At 37.3% G+C, this 20,300-nt stretch overlaps 2 protein-coding genes across 3 annotated transcripts in view; both read left to right on the forward strand.

Annotated features, from left to right (window-relative positions):
• Positions 1-17,464, forward strand: part of LOC101745212 (zinc finger protein Xfin) — a 22,198-nt gene extending 4,734 nt beyond the window's left edge. For both annotated transcript variants that reach the window (XM_012692695.4, XM_021349784.3), the window contains 8 exons: positions 111-292; positions 999-1,809; positions 6,424-6,598; positions 7,503-7,728; positions 8,439-9,264; positions 10,311-10,470; positions 11,963-12,185; positions 14,436-17,464. In XM_012692695.4, coding sequence (XP_012548149.2) covers positions 111-292; positions 999-1,809; positions 6,424-6,598; positions 7,503-7,728; positions 8,439-9,264; positions 10,311-10,470; positions 11,963-12,185; positions 14,436-14,834 — 3,002 coding nt within the window. In that variant the 3' untranslated portion in view covers positions 14,835-17,464. The remainder of the gene's footprint in view (positions 1-110; positions 293-998; positions 1,810-6,423; positions 6,599-7,502; positions 7,729-8,438; positions 9,265-10,310; positions 10,471-11,962; positions 12,186-14,435) is intronic.
• A 979-nt stretch (positions 17,465-18,443) lies between these two features.
• LOC101742763 (small ribosomal subunit protein mS35) lies at positions 18,444-19,846 on the forward strand. The gene is made up of 2 exons (XM_004922201.5): positions 18,444-18,893; positions 19,001-19,846. The coding sequence occupies exons 1-2, from the start codon at positions 18,666-18,668 to the stop codon at positions 19,802-19,804; spliced, it is 1,032 nt and encodes a 343-aa protein (XP_004922258.1). The 5' UTR covers positions 18,444-18,665; the 3' UTR covers positions 19,805-19,846.
• The last annotated feature ends 454 nt before the right edge of the window (positions 19,847-20,300 follow it).

The raw sequence follows: 20,300 nt of genomic DNA on the forward strand, positions 1-20,300 counted from the left end.
ACGGCAGAAATAGGCAGGGTGGTGGTACCTACTCGTGCGGACTCACAAGACGTTCTACCACCAGTGAAAGTATGAGTGAGAGTATGCATTAAAATACTTGAAACTTTCAGTTCAAGTCTTGTACGTGGTCGAAACCCCTCCACCTCCTCGAGTGTCAAAGCAGCAAGAACTCAAAGCGGCTCTGGACGGCCTCAAGCAAGACATGTACGAGCATCTATCGCAGTACGCCAACACGTCTCAGACTACCACTCCAACGAGGAACTGTGAAACGACCTGCATTGATCTCACTGAAGTTAGTAATTTTATGCTTTTTATTTTGTCATTGTGTAGATTGTTCGACGAACTTATGGCCCGTCAGACGTAAAAAGATTACAGACATGACAATTGATTTGCTTCCCGGCAAGATTAGGCAGGATGATGTTGTGTGGCAAACATTCGACAAGCTCACGGCCCACCTGACGGTAAGTGGTTACCGGAATCCATCTACAAAGTAAATGTCGCCACTCACCTCGAGACATGAGTTGTAAACGCATTACTGCATCACCGCAGAAATGGCAGGGTGGTGGTTCCTATCCGTATGGACTCACAAAACGTCCTACCACCAGTAATTACGTAAATTATAATTTTGTTAAGGTGTAGTTCTCGTGAAAACTTATTAAACGAATAATATTTTCCACTTAAAACACTATTTTCAACATAATGAACATACACGCCGTATATAAATGTGGGGAGTGTTATTTTTATTACGTTTTTTAATTTTTTATATTTTTTATATTTGTTTTGTGCCTGTTGTACCTTAAGTATTAATGGCAACATTCTATTAGGTTCAGAAAAAGATAGTAGTTTAAGGTTAGAGAGGGAAGTTCAAAAATGGAATAGTTTTAGAAAGACGTATACGAAGCGATTGTGAAGTAAAATAAAGAATATCGCTATATTCATCCCACTTTTACTTATGAACGATCCCACATAAATGTGTATATATATTTATGAAATTCCAGTCCGAGCCCGAGCAAGAGATTAATGTAAAAACAGAAATAAACACTGAGCCCGAGGAATGCGAGGATGACATCATAAACTTAAACATCAACAATATATCGTTAATGAAAACGAGATCCACCGAACAAAATACCACAGAACAGAACAAGGAACTCGAATTAGTTTTGGAAAAAAATAATCAAATTACCAACGAGCCCGGTACGTTTAATATTGAGATATTAAATGTAAATAATGGTACAGATTCGTTTGAAATTCAATTAAAGTATGACAGTGAAAGCAGCTTGAAACAAAGCCAGAGAGAGAAGTCTGTGAGTCACATTGAACACAATATTTCGTCCGATGAATTCGCATCAGATTCCAGCAACGACGAAGGGACCGAGTGCACGGAAAATGGCGACGTAATAAGCGTAAATAAATATCGAGTTAAACAGCCCTGTGTCTGCACGAAATGTAACACAAGATACGATACGCTCGAAAGTTATTTGAGTCATTTCACGAGCCACAATTACCAGTCGAACACGTGTCCGCAGTGTCTGTCAGTGTTTGGCACCCCAATGAAACTGGCCTGGCACTTCAAGACCCACATAAACAGGACGTTCTTGAAGACGAAGTTCCTGGACGGCGACCAGAAATCGGAGAAGCTGTACCGCTGCAAACACTGCAAGCAGATATTCTTCAAGAATGAATTCTTTGAGCACTGGGAGAGTCATTTTGTGTTGGTGCGCTTCGAGGACTCTGAACGCTACGAAACGGCTCTTGAAGTCGGCAAGAGAAACAGAACTATTTCTGAGTCATCGATGAAAACTATAATAGGTATGTTGTAAACGAAAACCGACTTCAAAAAAGGAGGAGGTTCTCGATTTGACCTTTTTTGTATACAACGTGCTACAAAATACCCCATAAAAAATATAATTAATTATTAGAGCCTAAAATTTTGCCAACCCTAGTAATCTGTCATGTCAGGGAACCAGATTATTTAAAAGAAAGGCCTACATACCTATTTTACCTAATAATTGTACAATAATTGGTATTGCTGAAGTCCATGGGCGACGGTAACCACTCACCATCAGGTGGGCCGTATATTCGTCTGCCGTCTGCCGTCTGCCGTCTACACAGGCAATAAAAAAAAAACACTAGTGATATTCCAATTTCATTTTGTTCAAGTCAGTTATGTTTTTAGTATAATTTTGTGTTATTGTTACTACCGTAGACATGCAAGATATAGATACCATTGAAAAATTCACTCTTCAGACATGAAGTCAGTTTTTGGATGGGCAGTAGTTCATGTACCCTTGGCATTGCTGAAGTTAGCTGATAAAAAAAAAACTTACTAAAACATATCAAGGGGTGAAAGGCTATATTGTTTAAGGGACATTTTGATTAATACGCGACATTTATCTTTGTAATTAAAGGTGCGTTTTATTTTAGTACTAGCGAACCGCCCTCGCTTCGCTTCGGAAACATTACATTTTATTATTGATAGGTGAATCCCGCGATGTCCCCCGCAGCTATTGTCGTACCGCGGATGATGCCGCGGGGCGAAGCTAGTCTAAAAAATGTAGCCTAAGGTACTCCTTAGATAATCAGCTACCTATCAGTGAAAGTCTCGTCAAAATCGGTCCAGCCGATCCAAAGATTAGCCGGAACAAACAGACACAGACAGACAAAAAATTGTAACAAATTTTATTTTAGTGTATGTACCGTATATATATTCATTATGCATGTAGTAAAAAGCGGTTATTTCAATATTACAAACAGACACTCCAATTTTTACATGTATAGTCTTCGATCAATAATAGTACTAGATTAAGGATCAGGAACAAAAATAAGACGCTCCAGTGGCCACGTTTGCAGACACGAAAACATCTTCATTTCTTAGAAAAAAGTTTAATAATGTTAACGACTTCAGTTTATTATAAACCTTAATTCTTAAACATAAAGTTTAATTACCATTGCAAAATATATGTATTTAGGTCCTTTCGTCAGAAAAAGAATATTATGGAATAAATTTAAAATGTCACTTGAACATAAAAAGTCATCAGTACAAAAATATTTATTCTAAAATGATACTTAAAGCCTAATTTATAAGGTTAATTCAAATTCAAATTCAAATTCAAAATCATTTATTTCAACTTAGATGTCAGTATGACACACTTGTTGAATGTCAAAATACAAATAACAATGTTAACTCTACCACCGGTTCCAAAAAAAAGCCACAGTCCTGAGAAGAACCGGCGAAACAAACTCAGCGGGCTTTTTTTTTTGTTTTTTCTCAAATATTTTCTTTTTTTTAAATAAATAGAAATATTCACAATAAAAGAAAAAACAAGTCAAAAAAATACAATTAAAAATAATAATAATAATAATGAAAAATGAAAAGGCCAGGAGCGAGCGCCTCATTCCCACGTAGTGCCATCTAGTAAATAATAGGAGTGGGTGATATAAATCGTATATAGATTCAATATCTATATATCGCAGCAATATCGTTGAATCCGATATCGCCCCGCACGAAATCTATATATCGATATCAGCCGATACACGATATTGCTCGATGTGATGCGCATCGCCATATCGGACCGATTCGTGAATCGAAATCTATATTTCGATATCAGCCGATACACGATATTGCTCGATGTGATGCGCATCGGCATATCGTACCGATTCGTTAATATCAGCAATATTCGTTTGGTTCGTATCGAATCGGCCAGAGTGAGTGAGCGCACGATAGGGATATCATGTGATGAATGAAACAGAAACAGGCATTATCCATACAATTGTAAACCTTATATTTAAGTCCATATGTCTGTAGATTATTCTTAGCGTATCAGCAGGATACAATTAAGGAAAGAAGTTTCAACTTTCGACCCTAACTTGAATGCAGTATAGCCTATTTGCATCGTTGAATTTAATTTCACGCGCTTTGACCTTGAACTAGAATTTTTGGACAAGTGTTTATAAATACTTAAAAGTTTTTTGTGTTTGATTTTTAAAGTACGCATTTTTCTATTTTTAGTTGAATCCAAATAATTGAGTTTATTTCTTGTGTTTGTATTAAACTTTTGAAATCTACACTCTTTTGGTATATTTTGTAATTTTAAATTAAGACACAAAATACTAAAAACTGAAAATAATGTAGCCAATCCTAAGCCTGGTAAAAGCATGAAGGAAAGTTTTTTTGATATTTTTATTTTCATGTTCTTTTTATTACTTTAAGATCATATTATAAATTGATATCAGAAAACCAACCGTATAACGTTGACTTAAATCTATATCTACTACGATATTATATCAGCGTATCGTTTCAAATCTCAAATATCTTTTTCCTACCTAAGCTGATAGCCCTAGCGGCTATGTCAGCGTAACCCTAACTTTAGTAGGTGAGCTCACGGGGCTCAAACCTGACGATGTTGCTAACACGAACCCTAGCAAGAGCCGTGCTTCGCAGAATCTACCACCGGATCGGAAACGCGACCCACTGAGAAGATCCGGCGAGAAACTCAGTGGGCTGTGTCTGAGAGTTAATTTACTCGTCGAGCCCTTCGTCGCAAGCGACGGGTTCGACGAGAACGGTGACCGGTGCTTGAAGTACCTAAAAGCACCGTTAGTGGATCGGGAGGATCCGAGATGACGTGTTTTGGGCGACGTCGACTGCTTTCCATTCTGTCCGCAGGATCGGGAATGTAGTTACCGGCGGCCACGATGAGAGGGTTCTCGTGTCGTGCCGCTTTATCGAAGTGGCTCAAATATCATGAATCGAGAAAATCTACTAGCATTCATCAATATATAGATTCAGAAAATATATAGATTCAATATCCGATATTGATCCTCGATATATAGATACGATTCGATACGCGGCAAAACCGATATTACCCACTCCTAGTAAATAATCCTTAACTTTATAATATGCCTTGTTGCACAAACGCTCCTTAACAGTTTTCTTAAATCTATGAACAGGTAGTAGTTGAACGTTTAGTGGGATCTTGTTGAAAAGCTGTACACCCAGCCCCCTAAAAGAGTTGCTTATTTTCTTAATTCGAGCCGCCGGCAACGCAAGCCTATGTTTGTTCCTAATTCCTTGTTAAAAATATTTGTTTAAAATTTCGTGCTTATTGTATTGTGGAACTAGATGTAGTTCTTGGTATTACATTTCAATGCTCAGAACACAGTAAGTATTGAAAGACATAGAGTTGCAGAATATACATATTTGTTTTAGGTTTGTTTTGTATGGTCGCAACTATTTTTGACCGATTCAAAAAAGTAGTAGATAATATTTTACATTGCCGCTATTACAACAAATAGGTGATAAAAAATAAAATTGAATGAAGTAAAAAAAATATGAAAGGAAACACGAAACATGTTTTCCACGTATTCTTTATACAGAAGTAATTAAAACAATAATGTAGGTTTAATTACCTTTAAACAGATTCAGTTTGTTATAAAGCTGTCTTTTAAAAGTCATTTTTATATGAGCGGTTTCTTTTTTACAAATATAATGTAATCTTATATCAATGAATTTTTCTATAATCAGTTTAATTTAGGCTTATTTTATGGCTGTGTTCGTTTCCCCCAGAAAACAAATCCTTTTCAGCATATACGCTTAAAATATTTACACATACATATAAAGTTTTTTCAATACTTTTTTGCATTGATTTGCCACCACCATTGAACAATTCTAGAATTTTTATAAGGGTTCTATATTTCTTCTCTTTCTTTCGCGACAATATATATCCATTGTGCACAGCGACAAGGGGCTACTAGGAAATCTACAAACAAAAATAACATTATAAAATAACAAAACTACTCTATGCATTCCCTGTCCAAGAATAGGTGATGTTTGTTACAATAGTTGGTGCCTTGTTGCAAACATTGGCCAAACAATTACAATATTCGTAAATTGTGTTTTATTTACAATATAATTGTGTTTATTATTTTATGAAAAACACTTAATAAGATAAATTTACCAAAAAAAGATATTCCTTCCAAAACCTTGGTGTTACGGTGGTTTTTTACTCAGTTTTTGAACGCGCAGTGCAGCGTTTTGACGTCTTAGTGTTGGCTATGACTGGACCGTACTAATTTGAAATAAGACCACAAATTTATTTGTGGTCTTATTTTTCGGGCCGTTTTTGAAGCGCTAATCGCGAATCTAGTAGTATTATTGATCGAAGTGTATAGTTGTATATAGTTTTACATGTATAGATTAGCATCAACAGTTTTTTGTTTTTAATTGAACTTCAATGAAGTTTGCTCCATTCAAACAGGGGAAAAAAATTTTTTGGTTATGATATTTTTTTCTAAATTTTAACCCTTAAAATATGGCTTCCCTGTAATGTTGCAAAAATGTCGCTCAAACCAAATAAAGCCTTTCCCCACTCGATATCAATAATTAATTATTGTAATTAACTTTTGTATGAACACTTTCTTCAGATTGCATACTGAATGATGAATATTTGAAATCACAAAAAACCTGTGTCGTGTGTATGAAGGAGTTCAATAGACAGAACGTCATCAAGAGACATCTGATTGAACATATGTTAAAGGATGCACAATTGAAAGGTGAAAAGAACGGAGACACCAACAGGATTTTTAATTGGTGCCTGAGGTATGGATGAGTTTTTTTTATTGCTTAGATGGGTGGACGAGCTCACAGCCCACCTGGTGTTAAGTGGTTACTGGAGCCCGTAGACATCTGCAACGTAAATGCTCCACCCACCTTGAGATATGAGTTCTAAGGTCTCAGTATAGTTACAACGGCTGCCCTGCCCTTCAAACCGAAATGCGTTACTGCTCCACGGCACAAATAGGCGGGGTGGTGGTACCTACCCTTGCGGACTCACAAGAGTTCCTACCACCAATGGCTACCTATTATTTACTATTGTATAGTCTTTATTAATGGGCAACGAAATCACCAGCTGACATAACGGTAGGCAGCGGCTTGACTCTGCCACTGACATTGCTGAAGTCCATGGGCGACGGTAACCACTCACCATCAGGTGGGCGGTATGCTCGTCTGCCTACAAGGCCAATAAAAAAAATAAGGTCATTGACATAAGGTCGAAGTTTCAACGGGCTATGTAAATGTACTTTATTATTATAATTTTTATTGCCTGTGTAGGCAGACGAGCATACAGCCCAACTGATGGTTAGTGGTTACCGTCGGCCATAAACATCAGCAATGCCAGGGGCAGAGCGAGGCCGCCGCCTACCATATTATGTGAATGATAAACTTAAGCACACGTATTGGGTAACATATCAGTATACCGTGTGCCTGTTTTTATACAACCTGTGTGCTCAGTGCGAGCTTTTTAACTACTCGACTAACTTTCTAAACTTTTTCTCGCGTCAAAGTTAACTCAAATTGGTATGGACTTCGAAGAGCCAACCTTTGCCGCTAGGGGCGCTGTTCCAATTCCATACTCAAATTTGAGTTAACTTTTACGCTATCGGGGAAGTTAAAAAACTCGCACTAAGGACACCAGCCTTTCACCTCTGGATGTAAATTTCAGATGTCAAATTTGTTCGGAGCTTCTGGAGAATTCGATTGTGTACAAGATTCATCTGCGCGAGCACGCCTCCCTACCCGTCCACACGTGCGACGTGTGCGATCGCGTATTCAACAACACGTATTACTTCGCGAAGCACAAAAAGAAACACGATCTGGAGAAGGAGAACAGCATCAAGCAGCTATACGAGAAGCAGACTGAAGCGAACCCGTCTGCGGGGAGACAAGTGGTCAGTTTAACGTCGCTGTCAAACCAAAATCTATGATGCTATGTGCAAAAAACTATTTTGAACTAGCTGACCCGGCAGACTTTTTTTACTAGCTCACAGTCCACCTGGTGTTAAGTGGTTACTGGGGCCCATAGACATCTACAACGTAAATGCGCCACACACCTTGAGTTATAAGTTCTAAGGTCTCAGTATAGTTACAACGGCTGCCCCACCCTTCAAACCGAAACGCATTACTGCTTCACGGCAGAAATGGGCAGGGCGGTGGTGCTTACCCGCGCGGACTCACAGGAGGTCCTACCACCAGTAAAAAGAGAGACTTCGTAGTGCCTTAATAGATAAATAAAAGATCTAAACTTTTGTATAAAATAAACTTGAAACAAACAAAAGGAATCCGTCCGACGGGGGACACATCAAAGGAAAAACAAAATTGTTATTTTTATTTAATTCCGAGCATTTTCATATTTATTTATTTATCTTTATACTTTCTCTGGACTTCCACAAATAATTCAAGACCAAAATTAGCCAAATCGGTCCAGCCGTTCTTGAGTTTTAGCGAGACTAACGAACAGCAATTCATTTTATATATAATATAGAAGAAATCATTTTTCATGTAAAAAAGCTTTCATTAATATTAAAATAAGATTTGACCTAAAGGTCTTAGTTACCAGGACATAGTATCCCTTAAAAAAAATATGTCTGTTTTATTACAGCTAGAATCCGAGCCGGAGCTAAATATAAAGCCCGAAATGCCGTTTGAAGTGATTGATGAATTCGAGGATGATGCAAACGTCAATGATGATATGGCAACACCACAACGCGACGAGGGAATGTCAGTTGAATCGAGTATCAGTGACGTTGACAAAATCAAAATCGAAGCGACTACATCTATACAAGACATCAAGAAGGAGATCGTGGAAGAAGACCTCCAGGTGGAGATGGATTACAACGAGTTCAGCGTAGTCAAATTGGAGTATGAGGATCTGATAGAGCGGAAAGAGAACTCACCGAGTGAGCTCGCGATTACAGCCGAGGAGAACTCCTCAGATTCGAGCCTAGACGAGGAGATAGAGTACGCTGAAGTCGAGGATCTACTCAACGTGAAGAGGAAACGTCACGAGACCAGAGGCCGGAAGCCAGCCGTCCAAATCGAGCCGCATCTCTGCACGAAATGCGACAAAGAGTACGACAGTCTCTACAAATATCTAGAGCACCTCACCTGTCACGACCTCAAGGCTAACACCTGTCCGCAGTGTCTCAAGACATTCGAGAGGACAACGAAGCTGATGTGGCACTTCAAGATCCACATCAACCAAACGTTCCTGAAGATCAAGTTCCTCAAGACCGAGGAAAAAGCCGGTAAGATATTCCGGTGTAGACATTGCAAGAAGATCGTGACGAAGGATGATTTCTTTGAACATTGGGAGAGGCACTACGCTTTGATGGACTGGAAGAGCCAAAAAAAAATGGACGTTGTCATTGTCAATACGGACAAGAATAACAAGAATCTCTCGGAAACTATGATGAAAAATATTATAGGTAAACAATGATATTGTTATAACATTTTTACGTACCTCAACTTAACTGATGTTAAATGGTTATCGAAGTCCATAGATATTAACAACGTCATTGCCACCGCCCGTCTTGGGATAGGAGTTGTAAGTCTCAATTGTAGCATGTAATTGTAAGCATAATAACTACCACACCCTTCAAACCGGAACCCATTATTCCTTCGCCGCAGAAATGAGCAGGCTGGTAATGGTTTCTCTAATGAAATACGTACTTAACAAATGTTCACGATTGACTTCCACGGTGAAGGAATAACATCGTGTAATAAAAATAAAACCCGCTAAATTATAATTTGCGTAGTTACTGGTGGTAGGACCACTTGTGAGTCCTAGCGGATAGGTACCACCACCCCGCCTATTTCTGTCGTGAAGCAGTAACGCGTTTCGGTTTGAAGGGCAGCCGTTGTAACTATACTGAGACCTTAGAACTTACATCTCAGGGTGGGTGACGCATTTACATCGTAGATGTCTAAAGGCTTCAGTAACCACTTAACACCAGGTAGGCTGTGAGCTCGTCCACCCCTCTAAGAAATAAAAAAAGTTAGGTCAGCATAGGAACGAATAAAAAAACAAGATGTGTGGCATCGTGGGACACCGGATAGGAACGAAGCTCCTTATTATAAAAATATTAATTTTAAGTTCTATTCGAGGTATAAAGAAAATGATTATTGGGGTATACATTTTTTATTATGATTTTTTTTATTGATAAAAAAGAACTACTTTACAAAGTTATCAACTTTATTTTATTCACAATGATTTATAAAAAATATATAATAAAATTATGTTATTTTTTGTACGTTATTACAAAGTTAAGTCGTACACTGTGTGCATTACTAATATAAATCTTACGTTACGGACGTTTCTTCCCGGTTAAGGTACCCCTCCGCATCGCCCCATAAGGAACTTCGTTCCAAAAAATAGCAATTGACGTCTGTGGCCCGAAAGACGTATAGATATTAAAAGAGTTCTCGAAGCAAGTCGTTATGGCAGCTACGTTAATAATCATCACGTTTTCAGATTACATACTGGGCGATCCGAAGTTCAAGCGCCAAAAGATTTGCGTCGTCTGCAAGAGGACCTTCAACCGGCAGAGCGACGTCAAGCGCCACCTGGTGGAGCACCTGCTCAAGGACGCGCAGGTCAACGGCGAGAGGAGCTTCTTCAACTGGTCGTTGAGGTGACGAAACAAACCGACCTCACGTTCTACTATTTATGTATATACTAGCTGACCCGGCAGACTTCGTAGTGCCTCAATCGATAAATAAAAGACCTAAACTTTATTTAATTCCGAAAATTTTCATATTTATCTACCTTTTAAACCTTCTCTGGACTTCCACAAATAATTCAAGACCAAAATTAGCCAAATCGGTCCAGCCGTTCTCGTGTTTTAGCGAGACTAACGAACAGCAATTTATTTTTATATATATAGATTATGAGGCCCTCACCGCAAAAGTGGCATAAGCTTAGCATAGTTAGTATGGAGGCAATTAGGTTTGAATTTTCATGAATTTGAATTTGAGTAGGTAAAAAAACAATACGCGCAAAAATAATGTTTACAAAGCTATGTGTTACCTAAGTATGGGTGAAACTATGGATAGGCCGATTTTGCATCAAAATTTATTATATTTTAAATAAATTCCAATATACGTCATATAAGCTTGAAAATAAAAAAATGTGGGTTATTGGCATGGTAAAAAAATCAAATTTTGGGTAAATCTAATTTTTACTGGTGGTAGGACCTCTTGTGAGTCCGCGCGGGTAGGTACCACCACCCTGCCTATTTCTACCGTGAAGCAGTAATGCGTTTCGGTTTGAAGGGTGGGGCAGCCGTTGTAACTATACTTGAGACCTTAGAACTTATATCTCAAGATGGGTGGCGCATTTACGTTGTGGATGTCTATGGGCTCCAGTAACCACTTAACACCAGGTGGGCTGTGAGCTCGTCCACCCATCTAAGCAATAAAAAAATAAATAAAAAAAATAATAGCTTAATGGAGCGGTGAAGCTACTTTGGCATGACTGGAAAGCACCAACAGCACAATATAAACTTTATTCATATTCTAAACTAGTAATTTCTGGGGACTTTTTGGCGGGAACGCGAGGAATTATGTCGTGTAATTTGTTTTATTTTGTCTATTTAGTGTTTCTTCAGGTTTAAATGTGTAATAACGGTGGTTTATTAACTGTCTAATATCTGTGAAAGTGCACAAATGTGGGAAAATGAAACAAAGCTGCTGGACGTCACTTCTCGGCATCCTCCAAAACGTCCACTCTCAAAGAAAAACTCCAGTAAATGACCTCTATTTTACTGAGATTCTATTTCATCCCATATCTACTCATCTCATTTCATTTAATTTCATCCCAGTTGATTAATATCTCAAATTAATCAATTTCATTTTATTTCATTTCACTCCATTAAATCATTTTTCATAAAAATAAGAATATAAATTAAAATAAGACATGACCTAAAGGTCTTAGTTACCAGGTCATAAAATCCCCAAAAAAAAAACTAGTAATTTCTTCCTTGAATTATGTATATTCATGTATTTTTTCACGTATTCTTTGTCTAGTAGTAGCGTCCCGCGTCCACTACCCCTAGTGGGCCCCCGCGCGATTCGGTAATCGCGTCCTGACGCGCGACATACAAAAACGTATGTTTGTTCTCGCAGATGTCAAATATGTTCGGAGGCCTTCGACAAGGCGAGCTCGTACAAGAGCCACCTGCGGGAGCACGCGTCGCTGCCGATATACACGTGCGAGCTGTGCGACCGCGTCTTCAGCGACTCGAGCAACTTCACCAAGCACAAGAAGGTCCACAACCTGCAGAACTACAGATGCGAGATATGCAACAAAAAATTTCAGACCCTGCCGTATCTCGAGAAGCACATGGAGGTGGGTTGGTTTCAAACTTTTTGACGTGACAACGTCTTATAATTCGATGGAGCCGGCTGCACGCACGAAAAAACATGACTCATGCGGCGCTACCTCGCTCTGAGGCGTTCCGTTTAAGGCTTGAAGTGCAAGCGAGAGCACGCAACGAGCAACAAAGATGCACAATCGGCCTCCGCGTTCGGCAGCGTTCGACATCTGTCTCTCTCCTACTTGAGTGAGCGATGCATCCGCGTGGACAGCTGCTATACAATAATACATTTGCATGTTTTCGTCAAGTATGAAGTTCAGTGAAAAGTGAATGTGGTTTGATATTGTCCATACAAAATATCTATCAAACAAATAAAATAAAATGTTTCTTTTGAAAAATGAAACCATTCCATCAGTATTTTCTTATGACGTTGTCACGTTCAACTATCGTCAGTAAACCGACTTTACAGACAACCGATATTTTTCGTCTGTGTGTTGCATGTCGCGTGACGGTCGGCCGCGGAGTAGGGATAAAGTGAAAGGCGCTCGTCAGAGCAGCCAAGGCCAATATGGCGGCGCCTATAGTTCGCAGCAGCTGGCCGTGTAGTGTATAGACTATTACACATTTGTACCAGTGCTCCACGCTATTTTGTTTTTGTTTTTGTCAGTGTTTAATGTAAATGTTGTTTGTCAGAGTTAAATGTCTATAATGTGAAAAAAGTTTCACTTTTACCGTGGTTTCATAAAACCACACAATCCTTTTTTTTTGCTTAGATGGGTAGACGAGCTCACGGCCTGATGTTAAATGGTTACCGGAGTCCATAGACAGCTACAACGTAAATGATACCACCCACTTTGAGATATGAGTTCCTAAGGTCTCGGTAACAACGGCTGCCCCACCCTTCAAACTGAAACGCATTACTGCTTCACGGCAGAAATAGGCAGGGCGGTGGTACCTAACCGCGCGGATTCACAAAAGGTCCTGCCACCAGTAATTAGGCAAATTATCATTTTGCAGGTTTGATTTTTATTACACGTTGCTATTCCTTCACCGTGGAAGTCAATCGTGAATATTCGTTAAGTACGTATTTGCATCCAGCAGCTCTCGGCGAACCTCAATAGTTTCCTTCTTCCATCTTATAAGCAGCCTACCCACGCTATGTCTTCGGCCGATAAACTTTGGCAATCTAAAAGTAAATAAATAGACCAGAGGTGGAAGCGTTAAGCCCTCCATCCATATTGGCGCCCCCCTTTTTTCACCTACCTAAAAGTACTATAGCGAGAGCTCAGTCGCTGTTTAAGAGTGTCTGTCGAGATGACATTAGAAATCGCCTCTCAAACCTCTGCATAACGCCCCCTTTTTTTTCCTGGGTCTCTTACCGCCCCCCTTTAAGCCTGCAGTACCCACAAGGGGGCGTTATCGCCCACTTTAGTCTAAACTAACAAACTCTACTTAGTGTTGCCATTTACCAGATACCAGAGTACCTCCATTCTCCTTTTCGCAGTCTTTGAAACGCTTAGTCAGTTCACAGCCATTCCAAAAACACCATTATCAGTGTATTAATAATAATATAACTCTTTATTTGACACCACATGTACAGAGTAAGCATATAACACAGATAATAGAAAGTGACATAAATTTGCGGCCTTATCGCTGAAAGCGATCTCATCCAGGTAACCTTGCAGGGAGAGGAATAAGCAAACTACCATGGACGGTGCTATATCTTAATAAACTTACATACAAATATTTACTTATATACACGTGTGAATAATAAATACAATATAAGATAGACTTACATACGATTAAATCTATATATTAATACGTGAAGCAAAAACTTTGTATCCCTTTGTTCGAAAATTGCGCGGACGGAGGAGTATGAAATTTTCCACACTTACAGAGAATATAGAGAAGAAGTGCACAATGCAATTTTTTTTTTTAAATAATGCATAAAAGATACATTAAATCAATAAAGAAAACATTACATACACTACATAACATGTATTTGACGCACACACGCATGCATACTATTTATTGTCAAACTTTTGTTCTTGACGTCTGTGGTCAAATTGAGAATAGATTAAATATTGTTTGTCTTTATTAATATTTTTTTATAGTGTAGCCTTGGCGAAATTTGTGATGATAGTATGTGTACAAACTTACAATTCCAATTAATTATAGTCGAATTTCGACTACTGTGGGACCTCTAGTACAAATAAATACTAAAATTATGCAAGCGGTGGTGGTGGCAATATGCAAGTTAATAGTGGTCTTTCTATTTACAGATACACAAAGAGAAGCCAATTAAATGTCCCTGTTGCCCGGTGATGTCGTACACTCCGTCCTTAAACAGGAGACACATCAGGATGCATCACGTAAAGGGCACAAAAACGCTGTGTCCTATTTGTTCGGAGCGATTCCACACACTCAAAATGAAATGGGACCATCTGTGGCAAGTCCATAAATTGAGGAAGGAGAAATGGGATTGTAACCTGTGCGGGTCCAGCTACAGGAAATTCAAAGACCTGAAGGACCATTACAAAGATGTGCACCGCAAGAAATACTTGAAGCTCATGTCTGGGAATAAGAAGGATAAGATAAAGAAGTTGCTATTGCAAGCTAACGTGACGGTTAAAAGTGAACCTGCAGAAGAATCTAATGAAATGGTGGACATAATAAACTAGTGTTTTGTGATTTTGTTGTACCGTTGTATGATGTAGCCACACGTATAGAACTGTCATGTGTTGTCAAGATGAAAAGTTTATTAGCACTAAAAGGTAACTCAGATAGACAGGAGTGATAACGGCTTTGCGAACACTGAATGTCACAAAATCTTGCAAAATATGTTTTTTTTTTTCGTTCATTGCCTTTGTCGGCAGAAGAGTATATGGTGATATTATATAGTGGTAAGAAGCTACCATCGCTCGTGGAGATCAGAAATGCCAGGTGCATAGCCAAGCCACTGCCTACCAATGAGTACTCTGCGCAAACCTCATTTAAAGAAGTGGAAGTTAGAGATGATAAATGGCTTCAAAGATCTCTGGAGACGCACTGTGGATGATCGCAGTAGCTGTAAATAGTGTGGCGGAAGGGCTGAAGGTACATGATCATCTCAAATAATTGCTCGGAGCACAATTATAAAAAAAGCACATTAATATTGCTGTTGAACGTAGCTATGATGTAAGCTCTCTACTGTTTGGTTTATCCTCTAAATTAGAGACATTATGTATCATATCGAGTTTTAAAATCAATAAAATTGATTATATAAGGATACAAAAATGAAAAAAAATAGAAAAATTTGCAAGTGTTCTTTTCCAAACTCGTTCACGTTGTAATGTTGCATGCCTAATATCATATAATAATTGTAACTTCGATTCCTACAATTGCCAGATAGGTAATTGAAGGGTGCGCAGATCTTTATTGACTCATCTTAACATCTTGCAGGATTATTGCTACGAACTGATGTTTCAGTTTGATTGAACTTTAGAAATGGTTGCATTTAAAATTGACCTTACATCATAGTGTTAAAAATATTCATTTGAATACAATATACATGTATAATTGTTTGAATGAATTTATGTTAATTTGTAATTAGTAAAATTATGGATTGAATCGATTGAATTATATTTTGTTCTGGAAACAGTTTTGTTGATCAACACTTAATTAGTTAGTTTACGGACAAAAAATCTGAAACATTTACTGTAATGTATGAATAGGCTAAATATACGTACCATAATTATTGGGTTTCGAAATAAATAAGCAATATAATTATTATTATTATTTTTGTACAGATTATTAGATATGCATGATGTAAATTATAATTTCATATATAAATTAAATAATATTAAAAATTATAAAAATTAAAAGTAAATTTATCCGATATACGAATTATGTAAGACAATGCTAAAAAAAATTCTAGAGTTTTTTTTAATTTTTAATAATGATAAAATAACTTGACATTTTTTGTTAGTAAGTTTGTTATGCTAATTTAATGCTAAAATGTTGGATGAATGTTTGTTATGACTTATGTTCTCACACGAATACTATTTCGGTATGCGATAAAAACACAAGAGATTTTCCCGAAGGATATTTTTAATTCGTTATTAACACGTTAAACGCCATATAGTAAATCGAAGATTTTCATTCAGGTGCTCACCGGTGAGCTTTACCTTACTGAACCATTCGGGCCATAGGGGTCACCCGTGGGCTTTTTGAAATATCTAAACTAAACTTTATCCCTGCTAATAGAGTATTTTATAAACTTTTTTTAATGAAAATCTCAAGTTGATAAAATAACTGATTTCCTGATTTTGGTTTGGCTCTAATGGTATATATAGTACGCGAGGTACACTAATGGGATCGTTAAGTGTACAAAGTATTAAGTTATTTGATCGACTTGCATTAGCAACCCAGTCTCATTTCAGTGTTACCATGTAATACCGTAAATAATTTATTTTATCGCATTAGTATCTAAAGACTTTCAGGGCCCTGAAACTGCGGTACTTTAAGATAAATATTTTTTGTATGGAAACTACAGATATGTGTAGCGGATGCCCCTTAACTTATAAGTGTTAAAGTTAAGGCATTTAATTATTGTACAACTAAACACAGAAAAAAAATTAATGAATCATACAAGTCTTTATTTGTTATAGACAAACAGATTAAATTTTATCAATTTGTGGTTTCTAAAAATTTACAAAATCCTTCATTAAAAATAAAATATAGGATAAGTAACATGTTACTGCTATCTACAGGAGCAATGAGAAACTAATCGAAGCGAAGCCATCTAGTGGCCGACGCCCGTAAACATTTTTGTTGAGTGCTTGAGTTTCTTATCTATAACTAATTTATGTCGACGCTTGAAAGGCAAACGTGACTAAGCGACAATGCGTGAACTTTACAGTAGACTAATTTAAAGTTGAAATACCTGAAAACAAAGTTTATTTTAACGAATCTAGCTGTAGTAGAACTAGCTAGTAGCTGTAGATTGAAATGATTTTAATAGACCTAGAAATATATTTTTTTTGCGCATCGAATATGGTTATTGCCTATCATTTCTGTACAAAGCAGATAATGTCGCTTAGTCACTTTTGCCTTTCAAGCGTCGATGTGTATTGTCTATGGACTTTTTCAGGGCGATAACACGGTGCTCAGCTAAGGCACGTACCTTTAATTAAAGTTTATGTGGTAAATTGTAATAAATTGCAATATTGTATTGTTATAAACGTGGAACAAAATTAATGTTGTAAAAACAGAGCACGCATGTTAATGAAATAATTGTATTGTTAAAATAAAATATTTTTATACAATGTAACATGTTTTTTATTGGCCATTACGGAATATAAATAAAAACAACCAAGCCAGTTCGGTGAGCGCAATAGAGAAATTAACCCTTTTAGTGCTGAGCTTATTTGCACGTATTTTACAGAAATTGCTAAAGGAATTTCGAAAAAAAAAGTATCTTATTAGTTAAATGTGCACAGAACACAAATGGAGATGGATTTTCGTAATTCTTTCTGTTACGTGTAAAAGACATACCAAACTACTCAAATGAAATATATTTTACTATAACTGTATTTGAGTCGTCTATTATCAAAGGTGGCAATCTGTGCATTTGGACAAAAAATGTTATTGATATGTCAATACAGATTGATTTGAATATAATCGTCTCTTTCAAAGAATACGGTTCAAAACCTGCATTAAATAAAGGTTAATACTTAACCTGTTAATTATCTAAGATGTCGTTCCGAAGAGTTTTGTGACTGCCAGTGGAATACAAAGTCAATAATTCGTTTTTCTGATTTACCAATAATTGTCCAAGTCAGATTGCCGGCTTTGATAATAGTCGACTAATTTGTCTAATAAATAAATGAAATAAAACGGAGCAATAATCGGTATTTCGCTTAAATATATAACGTATTTACCCTAAAATCAAACAATCTGACCTTTGGTTCAAAATATAAATATTTACTAACAATCACGCCACGTTAACTGGTCCCGTGATAAGTTCGTAAAGAACTTGTGTTACAGGTACCAGATAACGGAAATAAATGTAAGATTTTTATTATACACATACATAATATATTTAATATACATCCATAACCTTGGAAAATACATTTATATTTATCGTACAAATATCTTCCCTTGGCGGGATTCGAACCCGCGACCCCCTTGTGTAGTGACCATGTCACTTACCACTACACTAGACAGCCGTTATGAAGTATGAAGTATGTAGAAAGTATGAAGAATGTATGAAGAGTAGAGGTAATGATCACCATAACACTCCTTACATACCTGTAGTCTCCAGAAATACAAAAGATAAAAATCCCAGCGACACTTGATACATCGCTCTTTAGTAAAAAAATTAACGAAATAAAAAACTGACTAAAACTAAATCGACTAACCATGTTGACGCAAACGAAATATCATTAAATTCTTTCATTTCATTCCTACTTCATAACCTAAAAATGGCGCTTCGTAACTAGATGTTTACAACATTTCAAATAATATAGAAAATGAGCATTTTAATCAAACGTTCTAAGTCTGGGTGCTTCAATAGCGCCTGCAACGTTAAATTATGGCGTCTAAACTCTACTTCGGCAGATTCCGCTCTGAAAAAGGGCGAAGAAGAAGAAGAATTTCGTGTACTAGATATCTTGAAGAAAAGGGATAAAATGCAGCGTCGAGTAGTCAAAAGAACTGATGTGCAGCCAGATAGGATCGACAGGATGGCCACAAACCAGGTAAAAATGTTTACGATCTAAAGAAATAACAATTTTGTTTTCACCAATCAGAAAATAATTTTAACTTCGAAAACGATAAAAATGTATCAGTAAAAATATTATTCCAGAACTGGGGGAATGTGTGGCCTGGTCCGAAAACTTTCCACCCGTCTTCGGTGCCATTACCGATACGTCAGGGCTACGTACCAAAGGGTCAAGCACCGCCAGGTAAAAAAGCGAATGCAGAATTAATGAAAATACCAAATTTCCTTCACTTAACACCACCAGTTATCAAGAGCCAGTGTGAAGCCTTAAAACAATTTTGTACGGAATGGCCGAATCTACTCAACTCTGAGGAAAGTATAGAGAAGCATTATCCCTTAGAAATTATAAGTTCAGATTACTGTCACGCAAGTCCATCTATCCGTAACCCGTTAGCACGCGTCGTGATCTTAAGAGTTCAATTAGCAGACCTCAAACTCGATAAACATGCAACAGACAAGTTTAAGAGGCTGGTCGGTGACAGGTACGACCCAAAAACAGATTTAGTGACGATCACAGCGGATCGTTGTCCAACTAAAGTACAAAACTTGGACTATGTCAATTATTTGTTGACTGCATGCTACCATGAGTCGTGGAATTTTGAAGATTGGGAGAAGGAGAAGACCGAGGACGACATGGAGTATTATGACTGGGATAATAATGCTTCAAAGAGGAGTTTGATTGATTGGTATCTTCGTGTTAAGAATGAATTGAAAATCATGAATGATGAAGAATATAAAGCATTTGATATAAGCCAAATAGAAAATGGAGCCCAATATAAAGCGTCTGTATCAAAGTATATGAATGAAGGTGAAAATCCACAGACCGTGCAAGAATATAGTATCGCCGTTAGAAAGCTGTTTGGCTTGCCACAGAAGAAATTAGTTTAATGCTTTTGTATTTAAATATAAATTGTAGATTGTACATAATAATTATTGTTTTATTTGTGGTATTAATATTAATGTTATTAAATTTAAGTGTTGGCATGTTCCAAATTAATGCTGGATTTTCATTGAATTAATAGTATTTTATGCTCTGCTGACACAAGATGTTTTATGTAACATGAGGATTTCAACAACAAGTATCATGATAATTATGTAGTCTTGATTAGTTGATAATTTCGAATTTCAATGATATCTTCAATATTGCTGTGAGGGTTTTGTGTGCTTTTTATATAAAAACTGAATATCCCATACAACCTGTTTGCAAATGCTGATGTTACACATACAGGTTATTGGTAAAAGTGAGTGAATGCATGTCTTTGCCTTTTACTTGTGGTAGGACCTCTTGTGAGTCCGCACGGGTAGATACCACCACCCCGCCTATTTCCTCCGTGAAGCAGTAATGCGTTTCGGTTCGAAGGGTGGGGTAGCCATTGTAACTATA

This window comes from Bombyx mori, chromosome 11, assembly GCF_030269925.1.
Source record: "Bombyx mori chromosome 11, ASM3026992v2".
In the NCBI taxonomy this organism is placed as follows: Eukaryota; Metazoa; Arthropoda; class Insecta; order Lepidoptera; family Bombycidae; genus Bombyx; species Bombyx mori.